Genomic DNA, 20,125 nt, shown 5'->3' with positions numbered 1-20,125 from the left:
CACCGATACCTCTGTACATATATTTTATAGTGCCCCGATACCTCTGTACATATATTGTATAGTGCCCCGATACATCTGTACATATATTGTATAGTGCCCCGATACTTCTGTACATATATTGTATAGTGCACCGAGACTTCTGTACATATATTGTATAGTGCCCCGATTCAGCTGTACATATATTGTATAGTGCCCGGATACTTCTATACATACCTGTATAATGTATAGTGTCCTGATAATTCTGTAAATATATTGTATAGTGCCCTGATACTTCTGTACATATATTGTATAGTGCCCCGATACATCTGTACATATATTCTGTAGTGCACCGATACTTCTGTACATATATTGTATTGTGCCCCGATACTTCATTAAATATATTGTATAGTGCCCTGATACTTCTGTAAATATATTGTATAGTGCCCCGATACTTCTGTACATATATTGTATTGTGCCCCGATACTTCAGTAAATATATTGTATAGTGCCCTGATACTTCTGTAAATATATTGTATAGTGCCCCGATACTTCTGTACATATGTTGTATAGTGCCCCGATACTTCTGTAAACATGGACTTTTATAGCCCCATCCTGGATCTGCCCCATCCACCTTTCCTAGAGCCCCTTCCCAACATCCCTACAGTCCCTTTCCCTATTCCCTTCTGTACACTTGCTTTGGCAAAGCTAATGTGTATTTAGTACTGCCAATAAAGCTTCTTTGAATCTTGAATCTTGTGCCCCGATACATCTGTACATATATTGTATAGTGCCCCGATACTTCTGTACATAAATTGTATAGTGTCCCGATACCTCTGTACATATATTGTATAGTGCCCCGATACATCTGTACATATATTGTATAGTGCCCTGATACTTCTGTACATATATTGCATAGTGCCCCGATACATCTGTACATATATTGTATAGTGCTCCGATACTTCTGTATATATATTGCATAGTGCCCCGATACTTCTGTACATATATTGTATAGTGCCCCGATACTTCTGTACATATATTGTATAGTGCCTCGATACTTCTGTACATATATTGTATAGTGCCCCGATACTTCTGTATATTTATTGTATAGTGCCCCGATACTTCTGTACATATATTGTATAGTGCCCCGATACTTCTGTACATATATTGTATAGTGCCCCGATACCTCTGTACATATATTGTATAGTGCCCCGATACATCTGTACATATATTGTATAGTGCCCTGATACATCTGTACATATATTGTATAGTGCCCCGATACTTCTGTACATGTATTGTATAGTGCCCCGATACATCTGTACATATATTGTATAGTGCCCCGATACTTCTGTACATATATTGTATAGTGCCCCGATACTTCTGTACATATATTTTATAGTGCCTCGATACTTCTGTACATATATTGTATGGTGCCCCGATTCTTCTGTACATATATTGTATAGTGCCCCGATACCTCTGTACATATATTTTATAGTGCCTCGATACATGTGTACATATATTGTATGGTGCCTGGATACTTCTATACATATATTGTATAGTGCCCTTATACTTCTGTACATATATTGTATAGTGCCCCGATACTTCTGTACATATATTGTATAGTGCCCCGATACCTCTGTACATATATTGTATAGTGCCCCGATACATCTGTACATATATTGTATAGTGCCCCGATACATCTGTACATATATTGTATAGTGCCCGATACTTCTGTACATATATTGTATAGTGCCCCGATACTTCTGTACATATATTGTATAGTGCCCCGATACATCTGTACATATATTGTATAGTGCCCCGATACTTCTGTACATATATTGTATAGCGCTCCGATACCTCTGTACATATATTGTATAGTGCCCCGATACTTCTGTACATATATTGTATAGTGCCCCGATACATCTGTACATATATTGTATAGTGCCCCGATAATTCTGTACATATATTGTATAGTGCCCCTATTCTTCTGTACATATATTGTATAGTGCCCTGTTACATCTGTACAGATATTGTATAGTGCCCCGATACTTCTGTACATATATTTTATAGTGCCCCGATTCTTCTGTAAATATATTGTGTAGTGCCCCGATACTTCTGCACATATATTGTATAGTGCACCGAGACTTCTGTACATATATTGTATAGTGCCCCTATACTTCTGTACATATATTGTATAGTGCCCCGATACTTCTGCACATATATTGTATAGTGCCCCGCTACCTCTGTACATATATTGTATAGTGCACCGATACATCTGTACATATATTTTATAGAGCCCCGATACTTCTGTACATATATTGTGAAGTTCCCCGATACTTCTGTACATATATTGTATAGTGCCCCGATACTTCTGTACATATATTGTATAGTGCCCCGATACATCTGTACATATGTTGTATAGTGCCCCGATACTTCTGTACATATATTGTATAGTGCCCCGATACATCTGTACATATATTGTATAGAGCGCTGATATTTCTATACATGTATTGTATAGTGCACCAACACTTTTGTGCATATATTGTATAGTGCCCCGATACATCTGTATATATATTGCATAGTGCCCCGATACTTCTGTACGTATATTGTATAGTGCCCCTATACTTCTCTACATATATTGTATAGTGCACCAACACTTTTGTACATATATTGTATAGTGCCCCGATACATCTGTATATATATTGCATAGTGCCCCGATACTTCTGTACATATATTGTATAGTGCCCTTATACTTCTGTACATAAATTGTATAGTGCCCATATACTTCTGTACGTATATTGTATAGTGTACCGATACTTCTGTACATGTATTGTATAGTGCCCCGATACATCTGTACATATATTGTATAGTGCCCCGATACTTCTGTACATATATTGCATAGTGCCCCGATACATCTGTACATATATTGCATAGTGCCCCGATACTTCTGTACATATATTTTATAGTGCCTCGATACTTCTGTACATATATTGTATAGTGCCCCGATACTTCTGTACATATATTGTATAGTGCCCCGATACCTCTGTACATATATTTTATAGTGCCCCGATACATGTGTACGTATATTGTATAGTGCCTGGATACTTCTATACATATATTGTATAGTGCCCTGATACTTCTGTACATATATTGTATAGTGCCCCGATACCTCTGTACATATATTGTATAGTGCCCCGATACATCTGTACATATATTGTATAGTGCCCCGATACATCTGTACATATATTGTATAGTGCCCGATACTTCTGTACATATATTGTATAGTGCCTCGATACTTCTGTACATGTATTGTATAGTGCCCCGATACATCTGTACATATATTGTATAGTGCCCCGATACTTCTGTACATATATTGTATAGTTCCCCGATACATCTGTACATATATTGTATAGTGCCCCGATACTTCTGTACATATATTGTATAGTGCCCCGATACATCTGTACATATATTGTATAGTGCCCCTATACATCTGTATATATATTGCATAGTGCCCCGATACTTCTGTACGTATATTGTATAGTGCCCCGATACTTCTGTACATATATTGTATAGTGCACCAACACTTTTGTACATATATTGTATAGTGCCCCGATACATCTGTATATATATTGCATAGTGCCCCGATACTTTTGTACATATATTGTATAGTGCCCCTATACTTCTGTACATAAATTGTATAGTGCCCCTATACTTCTGTATGTATATTGTATAGTGTACCAAGACTTCTGTACATATATTGTATAGTGCCCCGATTCTTCTGTACATATATTTTATAGTGCCCCGATACTTCTGTACATATATTGTATAGTGCCCCGCTACCTCTGTACATATATTGTTTAGTGCCCCGATACTTCTGTACATATATTGTATAGTGCCCCGAGACTTCTGTACATATTTTGTATAGTGCCCCGATACTTCTGTACATATATTGTATAGTACCCCGCTACCTCTGTACATATATTGTATAGTGCACCGAGACTTCTGTACATATATTGTATAGTGCCCCGATACTTCTGTACATATATTGAATAGTGCCCCGATACTTCTGTACATATATTGTATAGTGCACCGAGACTTCTGTACATATATTGTATAGTGCACCGAGACTTCTGTACATATATTGTATAGTGCCCCGATACTTCTGTACATATATTGTATAGTGCCTCGATACTTCTGTACATATTTTGTATAGTGCCCCGATACTTCTGTACATACTGTATATTGTATAGTGCACCGAGACTTCTGCACATATATTGTATAGTGTCCCGATACTTCTTTACACATATTGTATAGTGCCCCGATACTTCTGTACATATATTGTATAGTGCCCCGCTACCTCTGTACATATATTGTATAGTGCACCGAGACTTCTGTACATATATTGTATAGTGCCCCGATACTTCTGTACATATATTGTATAGTGCCCCGATACGTCTGTACATATATTTTATAGTGCCCCGATACTTCTGTACATATATTGTATAGTGCCCCGATCCATCTGTACATATATTGTATAGTGCACCGAGACTTCTGTACATATATTGTATAGTGCACCGAGACTTCTGTACATATATTGTATATTGACTTCTATAGCCTCATCCTGGATCTGCCCCATCCACCTTTCCTACAGCCCCTACCCAACATCCCTACAGTCCATATCCCCATTCCCTTCTGTACACTTGCTTTGGCAAAACTAAGGTGAATTTAGTCCTGCCAATAAAGCTTATTTGAATTTGAATTTCTATAGTGCCCCCAATACTTCTGTACATATATTATATAGTGCCCCGATACATCTGTACATATATTGTATAGTGCCTCGATACTTCTCTACATATATTGTATAGTGCCCCAACACGTCTGTACATATATAATAATAATAATATTTATATAGCGCTAACATATTCCGCAGCGCTTTACAGTTTGCACACATGGGGCTCACAATCTAGATTCCCCATCAGTATGTTTTTTGAGTGCCCCGATACTTCTGTACATATATTGTATAGTGCACAGAGACTTCTGTACATATATTGTATAGTGCCCCAATACTTCTGTACATATATTATATGGTGCCTCGATACTTCTGTACATATTTTGTATAGTGCCCCGATACATCTGTACATATATTGTATAGTGCACCGAGACTTCTGCACATATATTGTATAGTGTCCCGATACTTCTTTACACATATTGTATAGTGCCCCGATACTTCTGTACATATATTGTATAGTGCCCCGCTACCTCTGTACATATATTGTATAGTGCACCGAGACTTCTGTACATATATTGTATAGTGCCCCGATACTTCTGTACATATATTGTATAGTGCCCCGATACTTCTATACATATATTGTATAGTGCCCTGATACATCTTTACATATATTGTATAGTGCCCCAATACTTTTGTGCATATATTGTATAGTGCACCGAGACTTCTGTACATATATTGTATAGTGCCCCAATACTTCTGTACATATATTGTATAGTGCCAAATCCATCTGTATATATATTGTATAGTGCCCCGATACGTCTATTCATATATTGTATAGTGCCCCAATCCATCTGTACATATATTGTATAGTGCCCCAATACTTTTGTGCATATATTGTATAGTGCACCGAGTCTTCTGTACACATATTGTATAGTGCACCGAGACTTCTGTACATATATTTTATAGTGCCCCAATACTTCTGTACATATATTGTATAGTGCCCCGATACTTCTGTACATATATTGTATTGTGCCCCGATACTTTTGTGCATATATTGTATAGTGCCCCGATACATCTGTACATATATTGTATAGTGCCCCGATACTTCTATACATATATTGTATAGTGCCCTGATACATCTGTACATATATTGTATAGTGCCCCAATACTTTTGTGCATATATTGTATAGTGCACCGAGACTTCTGTACATATATTGTATAGTGCCCCGATACTTGTGTACATATATTGTATAGTGCCCCAATCCATCTGTATATAAATTGTATAGTGCCCCGATACGTCTATTCTTATATTGTGTAGTGCCCCAATCCATCTGTACATATATTGTATAGTGCCCCAATACTTTTGTGCATATATTGTATAGTGCACCGAGACTTCTGTACATATATTGTATAGTGCACCGAGACTTCTGTACATATATTGTATAGTGCACCGAGACTTCTGTACATATATTGTATAGTGCCCCGATACTTCTGTACATATATTGTATAGTGCCCCGATACTTCTGTACATATATTGTATAGTGCCCTGATACATCTGTACATATATTGTATAGTGCCCCAATACTTTTGTGCATATATTGTATAGTGCACCGAGACTTCTGTACATATATTGTATAGTGCCCCAATTCTTCTGTACATATATTGTATAGTGCCAAATCCATCTGTATATATATTGTATAGTGCCCCGATACGTCTATTCATATATTGTATAGTGCCCCAATCCATCTGTACATATATTGTATAGTGCCCCAATACTTTTGTGCATATATTGTATAGTGCACCGAGTCTTCTGTACACATATTGTATAGTGCACCGAGACTTCTGTACATATATTTTATAGTGCCCCGATACTTCTGTACATATATTGTATAGTGCCCCGATACTTCTGTACATATATTGTATTGTGCCCCGATACTTTTGTGCATATATTGTATAGTGCCCCGATACATCTGTACATATATTGTATAGTGCCCCGATACTTCTATACATATATTGTATAGTGCCCTGATACATCTGTACATATATTGTATAGTGCCCCAATACTTTTGTGCATATATTGTATAGTGCACCGAGACTTCTGTACATATATTTTATAGTGCCCCGATACTTGTGTACATATATTGTATAGTGCCCCAATCCATCTATATATATATTGTATAGTGCCCCGATACGTCTATTCTTATATTGTGTAGTGCCCCAATCCATCTGTACATATATTGTATAGTGCCCCAATACTTTTGTGCATATATTGTATAGTGCACCGAGACTTCTGTACATATATTGTATAGTGCACCGAGACTTCTGTACATATATTGTATAGTGCCCCGATACTTCTGTACATATTTTGTATAGTGCCCCGATACTTCTGTACATATTTTGTATAGTGCCCCGATACTTCTGTACATATATTGTATAGTGCCCCGCTACCTCTGTACATACACTCACTGGCCACTTTATTAGGTACACCATGCTAGTAAGGGGTTGGACCCCCTATTGTCTTCAGAACTGCCTCAATTCTTCGTGGCAGAGATTCAACAAGGTGCTGGAAGCATTCCTCAGAGATTTTGGACCATATTGACATGATGGCATCACACAGTTGGCGCAGATTTGTCGGCTGCACATCCCTGATGCGAATCTCCCGTTCCACCACATCCCAAAGATGCTCTATTGGATTGAGATCTGGTGACTGAGGAGGCCATTTGAGTACAGTAAACTCATTGTCATGTTCAAGAAACCAATCTGAGATGATTCGAGCTTTATGACATGGCGCATTATCCTGCTGAAAGTAGCCATCAGATGTTGGGTACATTGTGGTCATAAAGGGATGGACATGTCAGCAACAATACTCAGGTAGGCTGTGGCGTTGCAACGATGCTCAATTGGTACCAAGGGGCCCAAAGAGTGCCCAGAAAAAATTCCCCACACCATGACACCACCACCACCAGCCTGAACCGTTGATACAAGGCAGGATGGATCCATGCTTTCATGTTGTTTACGCCAAATTCTGACCCTACCATCCGAATGTCGCAGCAGAAATCGAGACTCATCAGACCAGGCAACGTTTTTCCAATCTTCTACTGTCCAATTTCGATGAGCTTGTGCAAATTGTAGCCTCAGTTTCCTGTTCTTAGCTGAGAGGAGTGGTACCCAGTGTGGTCTTCTGCTGCTGTAGCCCATCTGCCTCAAAGTTCGACGCACTGTGCGTTCAGAGATGCTCTTCTGCCTACCTTGGTTGTAACGGGTGGCAATTTGAGTCACTGTTGCCTTTCTATCAGCTCGAACCAGTCTGCCCATTCTCCTCTGACCTCTGGCATCAACATGGCATTTCCGGCCACAGAACTGCCGCTCACTGGATTTTTTTTCTTTTTCGGACCATTCTCTGTAAACCCTAGAGATGGTTGTGCGTGAAAATCCCAGTAGATCAGCAGTTTCTGAAATTCTCAGACCAGCCCTTCTGGCACCAACAATCATGCCACGTTCAAAGGCACTCAAATCACCTTTCTTCCCCATACTGATGCTCGGTTTGAACTGCAGGAGATTGTCTTGACCATGTCTACATGCCTAAATGCACTGAGTTGCCGCCATGTGATTGGCAGATTAGAAATTAAGTCTTAACACACAGTTGGACAGGTGTACCTAATAAAGTGGCCAGTGAGTGTATATTGTATAGTGCACCGAGACTTCTGTACATATATTGTATAGTGCCCCGATACTTCTGTACATATATTGTATAGTGCCCCGATACATCTGTACATATATTGTATAGTGCCCAGATACTTCTATACATATATTGTATAGTGCCCTGATACATCTGTACATATATTGTATAGTGCCCCAATACTTCTGTACATATATTGTATAGTGCCCAATCCATCTGTATATATATTGTATAGTTCCCCGATACGTCTATTCATATATTGTATAGTGCCCCAATCCATCTGTACATATATTGTATACTGCCCCAATACTTTTGTGCATATATTGTATAGTGCACCGAGACTTCTGTACATATATTGTATAGTGCCCCGATACTTCTGTACATATATTGTATAGTGCCCCGATACTTCTGTACATATATTGTATTGTGCCCCGATACTTCTGTACATATATTGTATAGTGCCCCGATACATCTGTACATATATTGTATAGTGCCCCGATACTTCTATACATATATTGTATAGTGCCCTGATACATCTGTACATATATTGTATAGTGCCCCGATATTTCTATACATATATTGTATAGTGCCCTGATACATCTGTACATATATTGTATAGTGCCCCAATACTTTTGTGCATATATTGTATAGTGCACCGAGACTTCTGTACATATATTGTATAGTGCCCCGATACTTCTGTACATATATTGTATAGTGCCCCAATCCATCTGTATATATATTGTATAGTGCCCCGATACGTCTATTCTTATATTGTGTAGTGCCCCAATCCATCTGTACATATATTGTATAGTGCCCCAATACTTTTGTGCATATATTGTATAGTGCACCGAGACTTCTGTACATATATTGTATAGTGCACCGAGACTTCTGTACATATATTGTATAGTGCACCGAGACTTCTGTACATATATTGTATAGTGCCCCGATACTTCTGTACATATATTGCATAGTGCCCCGCTACCTCTGTACATATATTGTATAGTGCCCCGATACTTCTGAACATATATTGTATAGTGCCCCGATACATCTGTACATATATTGTATAGTGCCCCGATACTTCTATACATATATTGTATAGTGCCCTGATACATCTGTACATATATTGTATAGTGCCCGGATACTTCTATACATATATTGTATAGTGCCCTGATACTTCTGTACATATATTGTATAGTGCCCCAATACTTTTGTGCATATATTGTATAGTGCACCGAGACTTCTGTACATATATTGTATAGTGCCCCGATACTTCTGTACATATATTGTATAGTGCCCCAATCCATCTGTATATATATTGTATAGTGCCCCGATACGTCTATTCTTATATTGTGTAGTGCCCCAATCCATCTGTACATATATTGTATAGTGCCCCAATACTTTTGTGCATATATTGTATAGTGCACCGAGACTTCTGTACATATATTGTATAGTGCACCGAGACTTCTGTACATATATTGTATAGTGCACCGAGACTTCTGTACATATATTGTATAGTGCCCCGATACTTCTGTACATATATTGCATAGTGCCCCGCTACCTCTGTACATATATTGTATAGTGCCCCGATACTTCTGAACATATATTGTATAGTGCCCCGATACTTCTGTACATATATTGTATAGTGCCCCGATACTTCTGTACATATTTTGTATAGTGCCCCGATACATGTGTACATATATTGTATAGTGCCCGGATACTTCTATACATATATTGTATAGTGCCCTGATACTTCTGTACATATATTGTATAGTGCCCCGATACTTCTGTACATATATTGTATAGTGCCCCGATACCTCTGTACATATATTGTATAGTGCCCCGATACATCTGTACATATATTTTATAGAGCCCCGATACATCTGTACATATATTGTATAGTGCCCCGATACTTCTGTACATATATTGTATAGTGCACCGAGACTTCTGCACATATATTGTATAGTGCCCCGATACTTCTTTACATATATTGTATAGTGCCCCGATACTTCTGTACATATATTGTATAGTGCCCCGCTACCTCTGTACATATATTGTATAGTGCACCGAGACTTCTGTACATATTTTGTATAGTGCCCCGATACTTCTGTACATATACAGTATTGTATAGTGCACAGAGACTTCTGCACATATATTGTATAGTGCCCTGATACTTCTTTACATATATTGTATAGTGCCCCGATACTTCTGTACATATATTGTATAGTGCCCCGCTACCTCTGTACATATATTGTATAGTGCCCCGATACTTCTGTACATATATTGTATAGTGCCCCGATACCTCTGTACATATATTGTATAGTGCCCCGATACATCTGTACATATATTTTATAGAGCCCCGATACATCTGTACATATATTGTATAGTGCCCCGATACTTCTGTACATATATTGTATAGTGCACCGAGACTTCTGCACATATATTGTATAGTGCCCCGATACTTCTTTACATATATTGTATAGTGCCCCGATACTTCTGTACATATATTGTATAGTGCCCCGCTACCTCTGTACATATATTGTATAGTGCACCGAGACTTCTGTACATATTTTGTATAGTGCCCCGATACTTCTGTACATATACAGTATTGTATAGTGCACAGAGACTTCTGCACATATATTGTATAGTGCCCTGATACTTCTTTACATATATTGTATAGTGCCCCGATACTTCTGTACATATATTGTATAGTGCCCCGCTACCTCTGTACATATATTGTATAGTGCCCCGATACTTCTGTACATATATTGTATAGTGCACCAATACTTCTATACATATATGGACATATGGACTTCTATAGCCCCATCCTGGATCTGCCCCATCCACCTTTCCTACAGCCGCTACCCAACATCCATACAGTCCCTATCCATATTCCCTTCTGTACACTTGCTTTGGCAAAACTAATGTGTATTTAGTCCTGCCAATAAAGCTTCTTTGAATCTTGAATCTTGAATCTAGTGCCCCAATCCATCTGTACATATATTGTATAGTGCCCCGATACTTCTGTACATATATTGTGTAGTGCCCCGCTACCTCTGTACATATATTGTATAGTGCCCCGATACTTCTGTACATATATTGTATAGTGCACCAATACTTCTATACATATATGGACATATGGACTTCTATAGCCCCATCCTGGATCTGCCCCATCCACCTTTCCTACAGCCCCTACCCAACATCCCTACAGTCCCTATCCATATTCCCTTCTGTACACCTGCTTTGGCAAAACTAATGTGTATTTAGTCCTGCCAATAAAGCTTCTTTGAATCTTGAATCTTGAATCTAGTGCCCCAATCCATCTGTACATATATTGTATAGTGCCCCGATACTTCTGCACATATATTGTATAGTGCCCTGATACTTCTGGACATATATTGTATAGTGCCCCGATACTTCTGTACATATATTGTATAGTGCCCCGATACTTCTGCACATATATTGTATAGTGCCCCGATACATCTGTACATATATTGTATAGTGCCCCGATACTTCTATACATATATTGTATAGTTCCCCAATACTTCTGTACATATATTGTATACTGTATACACATTGATCTTTTCTGTAGGTCTGATACTAATTATCACTGTAGGAATCACAGTTATATGTGGCGATATCACTGCACTTATCATCCTCATTGTAAGCCCCCAACCTTCGTTACAATTCTTCTTTCTTGCTTACTCTGCTGAACAGATGGTAAACAAGCCCCATATGTGATCACTTCCCCAGCACCATGACATCAGCTCACATCTGGGAGGGAAGTGAGAGCCGCCGACTCTTCCCTTATCGCTGACATCCACAGGCAATGATTACAGACACTGGTGACTTTCTGCACTTTGTTTTCTGCTAAATGTTATCAGATATTCATTGTGTGATACAATTACTGTGTGCTGTCCATCTATGGGGTAATGGATGACAGCAGTATGTGATGGTGCTGAAGGTGTAATCTGCGGCTCACGGCCTCCGCACAGAATGGCTCCTATATTTGCCTATGTGGCGCCCCTGAGGCTCAGTCGCCACAGAGGTACTGCACCTCCTCCTGAGGTGTGGTATCCCACCACCCAGGTAAGGTGGAGACTCCTGACTACTCTCCAACACCTGCACCCCACACCACAAAGTGGTGTAGCAAAGCACCTTCGGCGGCTCCCTGCTTGGAGTATAGCAAAGCACCCATTGGTGACTCCCTGCTTGGAACACGAAACATGCTGGAAGGTGGGTGGAGTTAGTTTACATTACAAGGAGTGGGAAGAGTTTAGGATGAGAGGTCAGTTGGTTATAGAGTTGGAGAGAAGAAGATCCCCGGAGAGAGGGATAGATGGATGGAAGTGCCGCAGCAGATCCCAGTGACCTGGGTCTGCTGGCACAGGAATGGGAGAGAGAGCAACATAGACTGAAAGCCTGATTCTCCATAGAGAGGAAGATCAGTACGGAACGTGAGGAGTAAAAGAGAACAGAGGATGTGGGTGAGAAGAGAACCCTTCCTAGAAGTTCTAAGCGCAAGGCCGGGGCCCGATCCCCGAGGTTGTATGGATAGTAATGGTCCTGCAGCAGACACCGGAGGAGTAGAAGTAGTGACCACTTTATTCCCACACAAGACTTGGGGGCACAACAGCAACAGGATAGTGAGTCTGGACTTAGTAGCAAGGAGTCCCCGAAGCAGGCTACAGCTGTCTGCCGTACAAGTAGAGTTCTTAAGAACATCGGACAGGAGGCACTCCAGTGTAACTCAGTACTAGGAGTACTTCACTTAAAGGCGCTATAAGAGGAGACGTTCAGAAAGACACATGTTGGCGGAGTGTTGGAAAGGAGTATTCCATCTGGCCTGGAGGTTGATGGAGACTCCTGACCACACTGAAACACCTGCACCCCACACCACAAAGTGGTGTAGCAAAGCACCTTCGGTGGCTCCCTGCTTGGAGTATAGCAAAGCACCCATTGGTGGCCCCCTGCTTGGAATACGAAACGTGCTGGGAGGTGGGTGGAGTTAGTTTACATTACAAGGAGTGGGAAGAGTTTAGGATGAGAGGTCAGTTTGTTAGAGAGTTGGCGAGAAGAAGATCCCCGGAGAGAGGGATAGATGGATCTGCCGCAGCAGATCCCAGTGACCTGGGTCTGCTGGCACAGGAAAGGGAGAGAGAGCAACATAGACTGAAAGCCTGACTCTCCATAGAGAGGAAGATCAGTACGGAACGTGAGGAGTAAAAGAGAACAGAGGACGTGGGTGAGAAGAGAACCCTTCCTAGAAGTTCTAAGCGCAAGGCCGGGGCCCAGTCCCCGAGGTTGTATGGATAGTAGTGGTCCTGCAGCAGACACCGGAGGAATAGAAGTAGTGACCACTTTATTCCCACACAAGACTTGGGGGCACAACAGCAACTGGATAGTGAGTCGGGACTTAGTAGCAAGGAGTCCCCGAAGCAGGCTACAGCTGTCTGCCGTACAAGTAGAGTTCATAGGAACTTCGGACAGGAGGCACTCCAGTGTAACTCAGTACTAGGAGTACTTCACTTAAAGGTGCTATAAGAGGAGATGTTCAGAAAGACACATGTTGGCGGAGTGTTGGAAAGGAGTATTCCATCTGGCCTGGAGGTTGACGGAGTCCCTGACCCGGAGGACACGGCACGGAGGCAGGCACCTGTTTGTACAACAGACTGTGAGTAAAGCTTTGGAACTACATGCCCTGGTGTCCTCCACTTATTCCCTGTGCCAACTTGTCCAGCACTGCTACCCCCTCTGCGCCTGACACTACACCATCTACGTGTCACTTCACTTACTCTGCCCTGGGACTACAGCCCTGCCTGTGGAGGGCTATAACATCACTGCTGCACCACACCATCTGTCCCAGAGGATCTGTTTGCAGCGTCGGCTTACATCTTCATTGCTGAACACCACAGCTGGCGTCACGAATCACTTATAAACTTTCGTTACCATAAGCACACTGAAACAACCCCTTTCACAATGGGCTCCCAGGGCCACGGGCCGGGTCACAGCTGCCGTGACATCTCCCATTGAAGCTCATCGGGCCCGGTACCGAATACCCCACAGCCCTGGGTGTGAGGGCGTCCCACCTATATCTACGGATTCTCTTATTTGGAGCTTTGCTTCTAGTCTGATAATAAGTGGTAAGATTGGAAGAACTCATTGCGTTAGGATTTATGCAGCTTTTCAATGTGTTCAATATATAAATCTAGAAAATGTAAAAAACCCAAGCATTGAAAACAGTAGAGAAGAATTGACTTTTATCATAACTGGTAATGGGCAGCGTGATCCATATTGCACCAGGGCTAGACATGTCTCAACTCTTCAAATGGCCGCATATCCCGAGGCTGAGATAAACTCCAGGGTATTGGGAGAGAGGAACCATCGCTTTATGTATCAATCACATACGAGGAAATAAGAAAACTCTGCAATGTATCTCATTAGAGAAATCTGCTCTGTTCTCCTCCTGGACGGATCTTTCATTCGCTGTTCCTGAGTAATATCCGTCTTTTCTGTTTCTTTCCCAAAGTCACATACATTACCTAAAACAAATGGCAGTAAGTGATCCTGTCAGGAAACATGTGTCATTGTTGTGTTCATTTCTACTGTACGTGACGTCTCGCTCTTCTGTTATACCAGAGAACCACCATTACTGTATGCAACACGGATGATGCCGAAAAGGTGATTACACAGGCAACTCAACAGCTGGGGATCCCAGTAAGTACCTAGACTTATATATATACAGCACAATGGGTGATAATACAAATTTCTGATCTTCAAGGTTTTTAGAATTCTGTAGGAACTTTCTATAAAGTGGTTAACCCTAGAGTTGTTGTGGATGTATTCGCACATCCCATCCCATCGGTTGCGGCAGCTTTCTGTGACCACTGGACGGGAGAGCGAGTATCATCCCTTACCTTACCTTATTGATTATCTATCCTGGTGTGACGCCATTTGTGCATCACACTACAATGATGACATTACAGCAGGCCAACTAATGAAAAGAAGATCTGTGGATGTCATAGGTAGGAGGCAGTACTTGCTCCCCTGTCCACCCGTGATGAAACGCTACCGTGGCAGATGGAACGGGATGAGCAAGTTCCCACCAATTCTAGTTGTCACCTATCCTGTATATCTGAAACTGAACCTGTCAAAGACTGAACTCCTTGTGTTTCCTCCCTCTACTAATGTACCTATACCCGACATTGCCATTTCTGTGTGTGGTTCCACTATTACTCCCCAGCAACATGCCCGCTGTCTTGGGGTCATACTTGACTCCGAGCTTTCCTTTGCCCCCCACATTCAATCACTGGCTCGCTCTTGTCATCTGCACCTCAAAAACATTTGTAGAATTCGACCTTTTTTTACTTTTGACTCTGCAAAAACTCTGACTGTTTCTCTTATTCATTCTCGTCTGGACTATTGTAACTCTCTTCTAATCGGTCTCCCTCTTACCAAATTCTCCACTCTCCAAACGGTCTTGAATGCTGTAGCCAGGATCATATTCCTCACCAATCGCTACACCGATGCCTCTACCTTGTGCCAGTCATTACACTGGCTGCCCATCCACTCCAAAATTCAGTTTAAACTTATTACCCTCACCCACAAAGCCCTCCATGGTTCAGCACCACCCTACATCTCCTCCCTTGTTTCAGTATACCACCCTAACCGCGCCCTCCGTTCTGCTGATGACCTGAGGTTAGCATCCTCAATAATCAGAACCTCCCATTCCCGTCTCCAAGACTTTACACGTGCTGCGCCAATTCTTTGGAATGCACTTCCCAGGTCAATACGATTAGCCCACAATTTTAACGCTACGTGCACACGTTGCAGATTCGCCTGCGGGTTTTTCCACGTGGATCCGCAGGTAAAACTGCAGGTAAAGTGACCTGCGGTTTTCCTGCGGTTTCACACCTATACTATGTTAAAGGTGTGAAACCGCTGCGGAAACCACCCAAACAATTGACATGCTGCGGTTTGTAAACCTCAGTAAAACCGCTCGGAAAAAAACGCAGTGTGAGCACAGCGGTTTTGAAAAGCCATAGGGTTACATGATACTGTACCATGTCTGCGGAACTGCTGCGTTTCCGCAGGGCCAAAACCGCTGCGGAAACGCAGCAGAATCCGCAACGTGTGCACACAGCCTAAGCGTGCCCTGAAAACGCATTTATTCAGACTGGCCTATCGCCTCAACACATTAAACTAATCTATCCCTGTGTGGCACAGCCAAAATTTTTACCATAACCAGGTTCCCCGCATCATGTTCCCACATGCTTTATGCATCCATTAGCCTTCTGTGTCTGTACTGTTACACACTTAACATTATGACTGGTCCATACAAACAGGGCAACTGTTACCACCCACCTTTCGTATCTACCTCTTTCCTCATAGACTGTATGCTTGCGAGCAGGGCCCTCATTCCTCTTGGTATCTGTTATGATCTATGTGATTATTGTTGTGCTGTAATGTCTATCGTCTGTACAAATCCCCTCTGTAGTGTAAAGTGCTGCGGAATATGTCGGCGCTATAGAAATAAAATGTATTATTATTATTATTATTATCCTATAGGCTCGTATAGGCGACCATATGTTTCATGAGATCACACTTGGACCAATGTTATTCTATGTGGCCGTGCACATATCTGATTTTTTCCATGGATCACCACTTTTCCTGAGCACTGGGCAATCCCCAAATGTCTAGCTGACAATGAGCGGAGCAGGGGTGCCCATGTTTGCCCTTCGCTCCCTTCTGATCGGGTCCTGTAGATCCAGTCTCTGGATTAATGTGAATGCCAGCGCTCCCTCCCCAGTGATTAGAAACGTATCACTTATCCTACTGTGATAACATTTTATCATGGCACAAGTCTTACAGATTTATGTTAGCTTAGTCTAAGGGCAGAGTCACACTGCCGTATTTTTCGTCCGAGAATCGGATTGTAAAACTCGCACTGGCTGTCTGCTCTCCTGACCTGAGCTTGACAGCTGCATAGTAATCCATCACGCTGTCATGCTCAGGTCAGGAGAGGTGCCGGCCAGTCCGTTCAGTGCAATGCGATTATCGCAGGAGAAATACACCAGTGTGACTCTGCCCTAAGGGTATGTGCACACGTAGTTTTTAGGTGCTGCGGATTTCTCCCCGTGGATTTCTCCCCTCGGATTTTATAAAATCCGCAGGTAAATTTCAGGTCAAAAGACCTGCGGTTAACCTGCGGATTAGGCTGTCGTTTTGCCCTGCGGTTTATTATCTCTACAATGGAGGAGATGGCAAACCGCAGCAGAATCCGCAGAAAAGAAGTGACATGTCATTTTTTTCTGTGGATTTGAAACCGCAGGCAAAACCACACGGTATATTCTGCAGCATGTGCACTGCGGTTTCCATTTTACATAGAGTAAAATGGTACTGTACAACGCAGCTAATTCTACTGCGGACCCGCAGGGCCAAATCCGCAGCAAAATCCGCAACGTGTGCACATAGCCTAAGGTGTGCCCCAAATGTTGTGTGAGAGCCTGCACCTCCACCAGATCGCAGGTCATCCAGCCAATGCCCGGCTCATTTATTAAAACCAATGTTACTTTATTAATACTTCTGGTGCTTTTATTGATATTTTGGATAAAAGAAGATCGCTCTCTTTTGCTCTCCTATTAAATAAATAAGGTTTTTCTTCTTGTTTTTGTCCAGGGCCGGCCGAGTGACCACCACCTGTGGGTAATGTCTGGAAAGGATGAGTCTCCATATCCACTTTTTGGTGAGGGCCTTACTTAGCATCTGAACCACAGGTTCACTCGTCATGATCGGATCCACTGTTCCATTACTTCTGCTCTTTCTGACCTGCTGTCACTCACACTGGATGATCTGGTGAGGTTACAGTTCTGTGTGATAATCAATATAAGAATATTCCCATCAGGTCATGAACACCCGTACAGTATCGCTATGAGCTGCCTCAGGGGATTAATGGCCATGCCTAGAGGAAGCAACAATAATCTTCTGTTTGGTACAGAGGGTCCAGAAGACGTGTGTCTTGAGCAATTCCCTCAGGAAAGACTCTGCCAGTTCATCATAAAGATGAAGCCACAAGTTCCTCTAGACGTGAGGAGGGGTGAGGATCTCTGAGAGCTTCTGCTTTCTCTTAGCCCAAAAATGCTAAAAATACATATAGAGTTCTAGAATTTCTATCTGATCTACAATGTGGACAGAATGTAGATATTAATGTATCTTATTAATCATTACTAATATAGAACCAAGCTCTTTTAAAGGACGTGTTCACAACTAGGACAACCCCTTCTTAAATTGTATATTCCCCCTTGTAAAAGAAAAACTACCCCATACTTGCCTTCCATACCCAGCCATGTTCTAGCAATGTTGGCGTCAGGTCTCCCATGTCTCGTGTGACATTGTTATGCCACTAAAGCACTGCAGCCAATCAGCAGCCAGTATTAGGCTGCAGTGTTCACACCTCCACTGGACGACCAAGGTCCATCCACTGGATGAGGGAGCACAGCAACTCAATATTGGTCACTGATTGGCTGCAGGGCTTACATGGCATAACAATATCACCTGAGCCAATATGCTGATTGGCTGCAAAGCTTACATAGCATGACAATATCACATGAGCCGATATGCTGATTGGCAGCAGGGCTAACATGGCTTAACAATGCCACATGAGCTGATATGCTGATTGGCTGCATGGCTTTCTTGGCATGACAATGTCACATGAGCCGATATGCTGATTGGCTGCAGAGCTTACATGGAATGACAATGTCACATGAGCTGGTATGCTGATTGGCTGCAGGGCATGATAATGTCATATGAGCGGATATGCTGATGGGCTGCAGGGTTTACATGGCTGGACAATGTCATGTGGACAGATATGCTGATTGGCTGCAGAGTTTACATGGGACGACTATGTCACATGAGCCGATATGCTAATCGGCTGCAGGGCTTACATGGCATAACAATGTCATTGTGGCCGATTTCGCTGGAACAGCGTTGGTACAGGAGGTGAGTATATGGTGTTTCTATGTTATAAAAGAGACTATAATATTTACGAAGGGGTTGTCTAAATAGTGAACAATCCCTTTAAGTGTTTTGCTATATGTATTTTACTACAGGTTTCCTGCGTATTTAAACGTAATGTGTCACTAGGTATCTGAGAGCAGCATGAAGGAGGGAAAGGGAAACTGATTTCATGGATGAGTCACTTAGTTTACTGGGGGCAGCAGTTGTGATACAATCATATTTTTTTTCTGCTGCAAATGTATCAGTACTCGAAATTCTGAGCTTTGTATAACCCCGCCCATAGCACTGACAGTTTTATATGTACACTGTGCATAGGCAGAAAGCTGCTAATCAGTGATGAGGGCGGCATTATACAGAGAAGGAGAACTAGTAGGCACGAGACACATAGTCCTCTAGTGATAATCTAATGCTGACAAAAAACTGATTTTATTGAAACAACACACAACTCAGTAAGTGACACATCACTGGAACCAGTGTCTCTTCCTCTACATCAGGCTAATCTTAGGTTATATAATATTAACCTGCTGACAGATTCCCTTTAAAGTATAACTAAACTTTGGATTGCATTTGTATACTTTTTAAGCTTGTAAACTCAATGCAGATCGTTGGTGGTCTGGGTCCTGGGACCATCACTAATTGCTGTGTTGACTGCTTAGAACTGTACTGATCAGGAGACAGCCCAGCCACAACAGATGTGCAAGGAATTTAAGGACCTAGAAAATATTTTTG

General features: G+C 41.6%; 1 protein-coding gene across 1 annotated transcript in view; it reads left to right on the top strand.

The window, feature by feature from the left end:
- The window catches only part of LOC141087485 (uncharacterized), a 244,337-nt gene that overhangs the window by 172,748 nt on the left and 51,464 nt on the right, over window positions 1–20,125 (top strand). Inside the window, exons 7-9 of the mRNA XM_073573036.1 lie at window positions 15,020–15,097; window positions 18,059–18,125; window positions 18,285–18,476. Coding sequence (XP_073429137.1) covers window positions 15,020–15,097; window positions 18,059–18,125; window positions 18,285–18,476 — 337 coding nt within the window. The remainder of the gene's footprint in view (window positions 1–15,019; window positions 15,098–18,058; window positions 18,126–18,284; window positions 18,477–20,125) is intronic.

Source organism: Dendrobates tinctorius, unplaced genomic scaffold (genome assembly GCF_039654945.1).
Source record: "Dendrobates tinctorius isolate UK_male_01 unplaced genomic scaffold, ASM3965494v1 ptg000034l, whole genome shotgun sequence".
Taxonomy (NCBI): Eukaryota; Metazoa; Chordata; class Amphibia; order Anura; family Dendrobatidae; genus Dendrobates; species Dendrobates tinctorius.
This window is presented reverse-complemented; position numbering and strand designations above follow the sequence as displayed.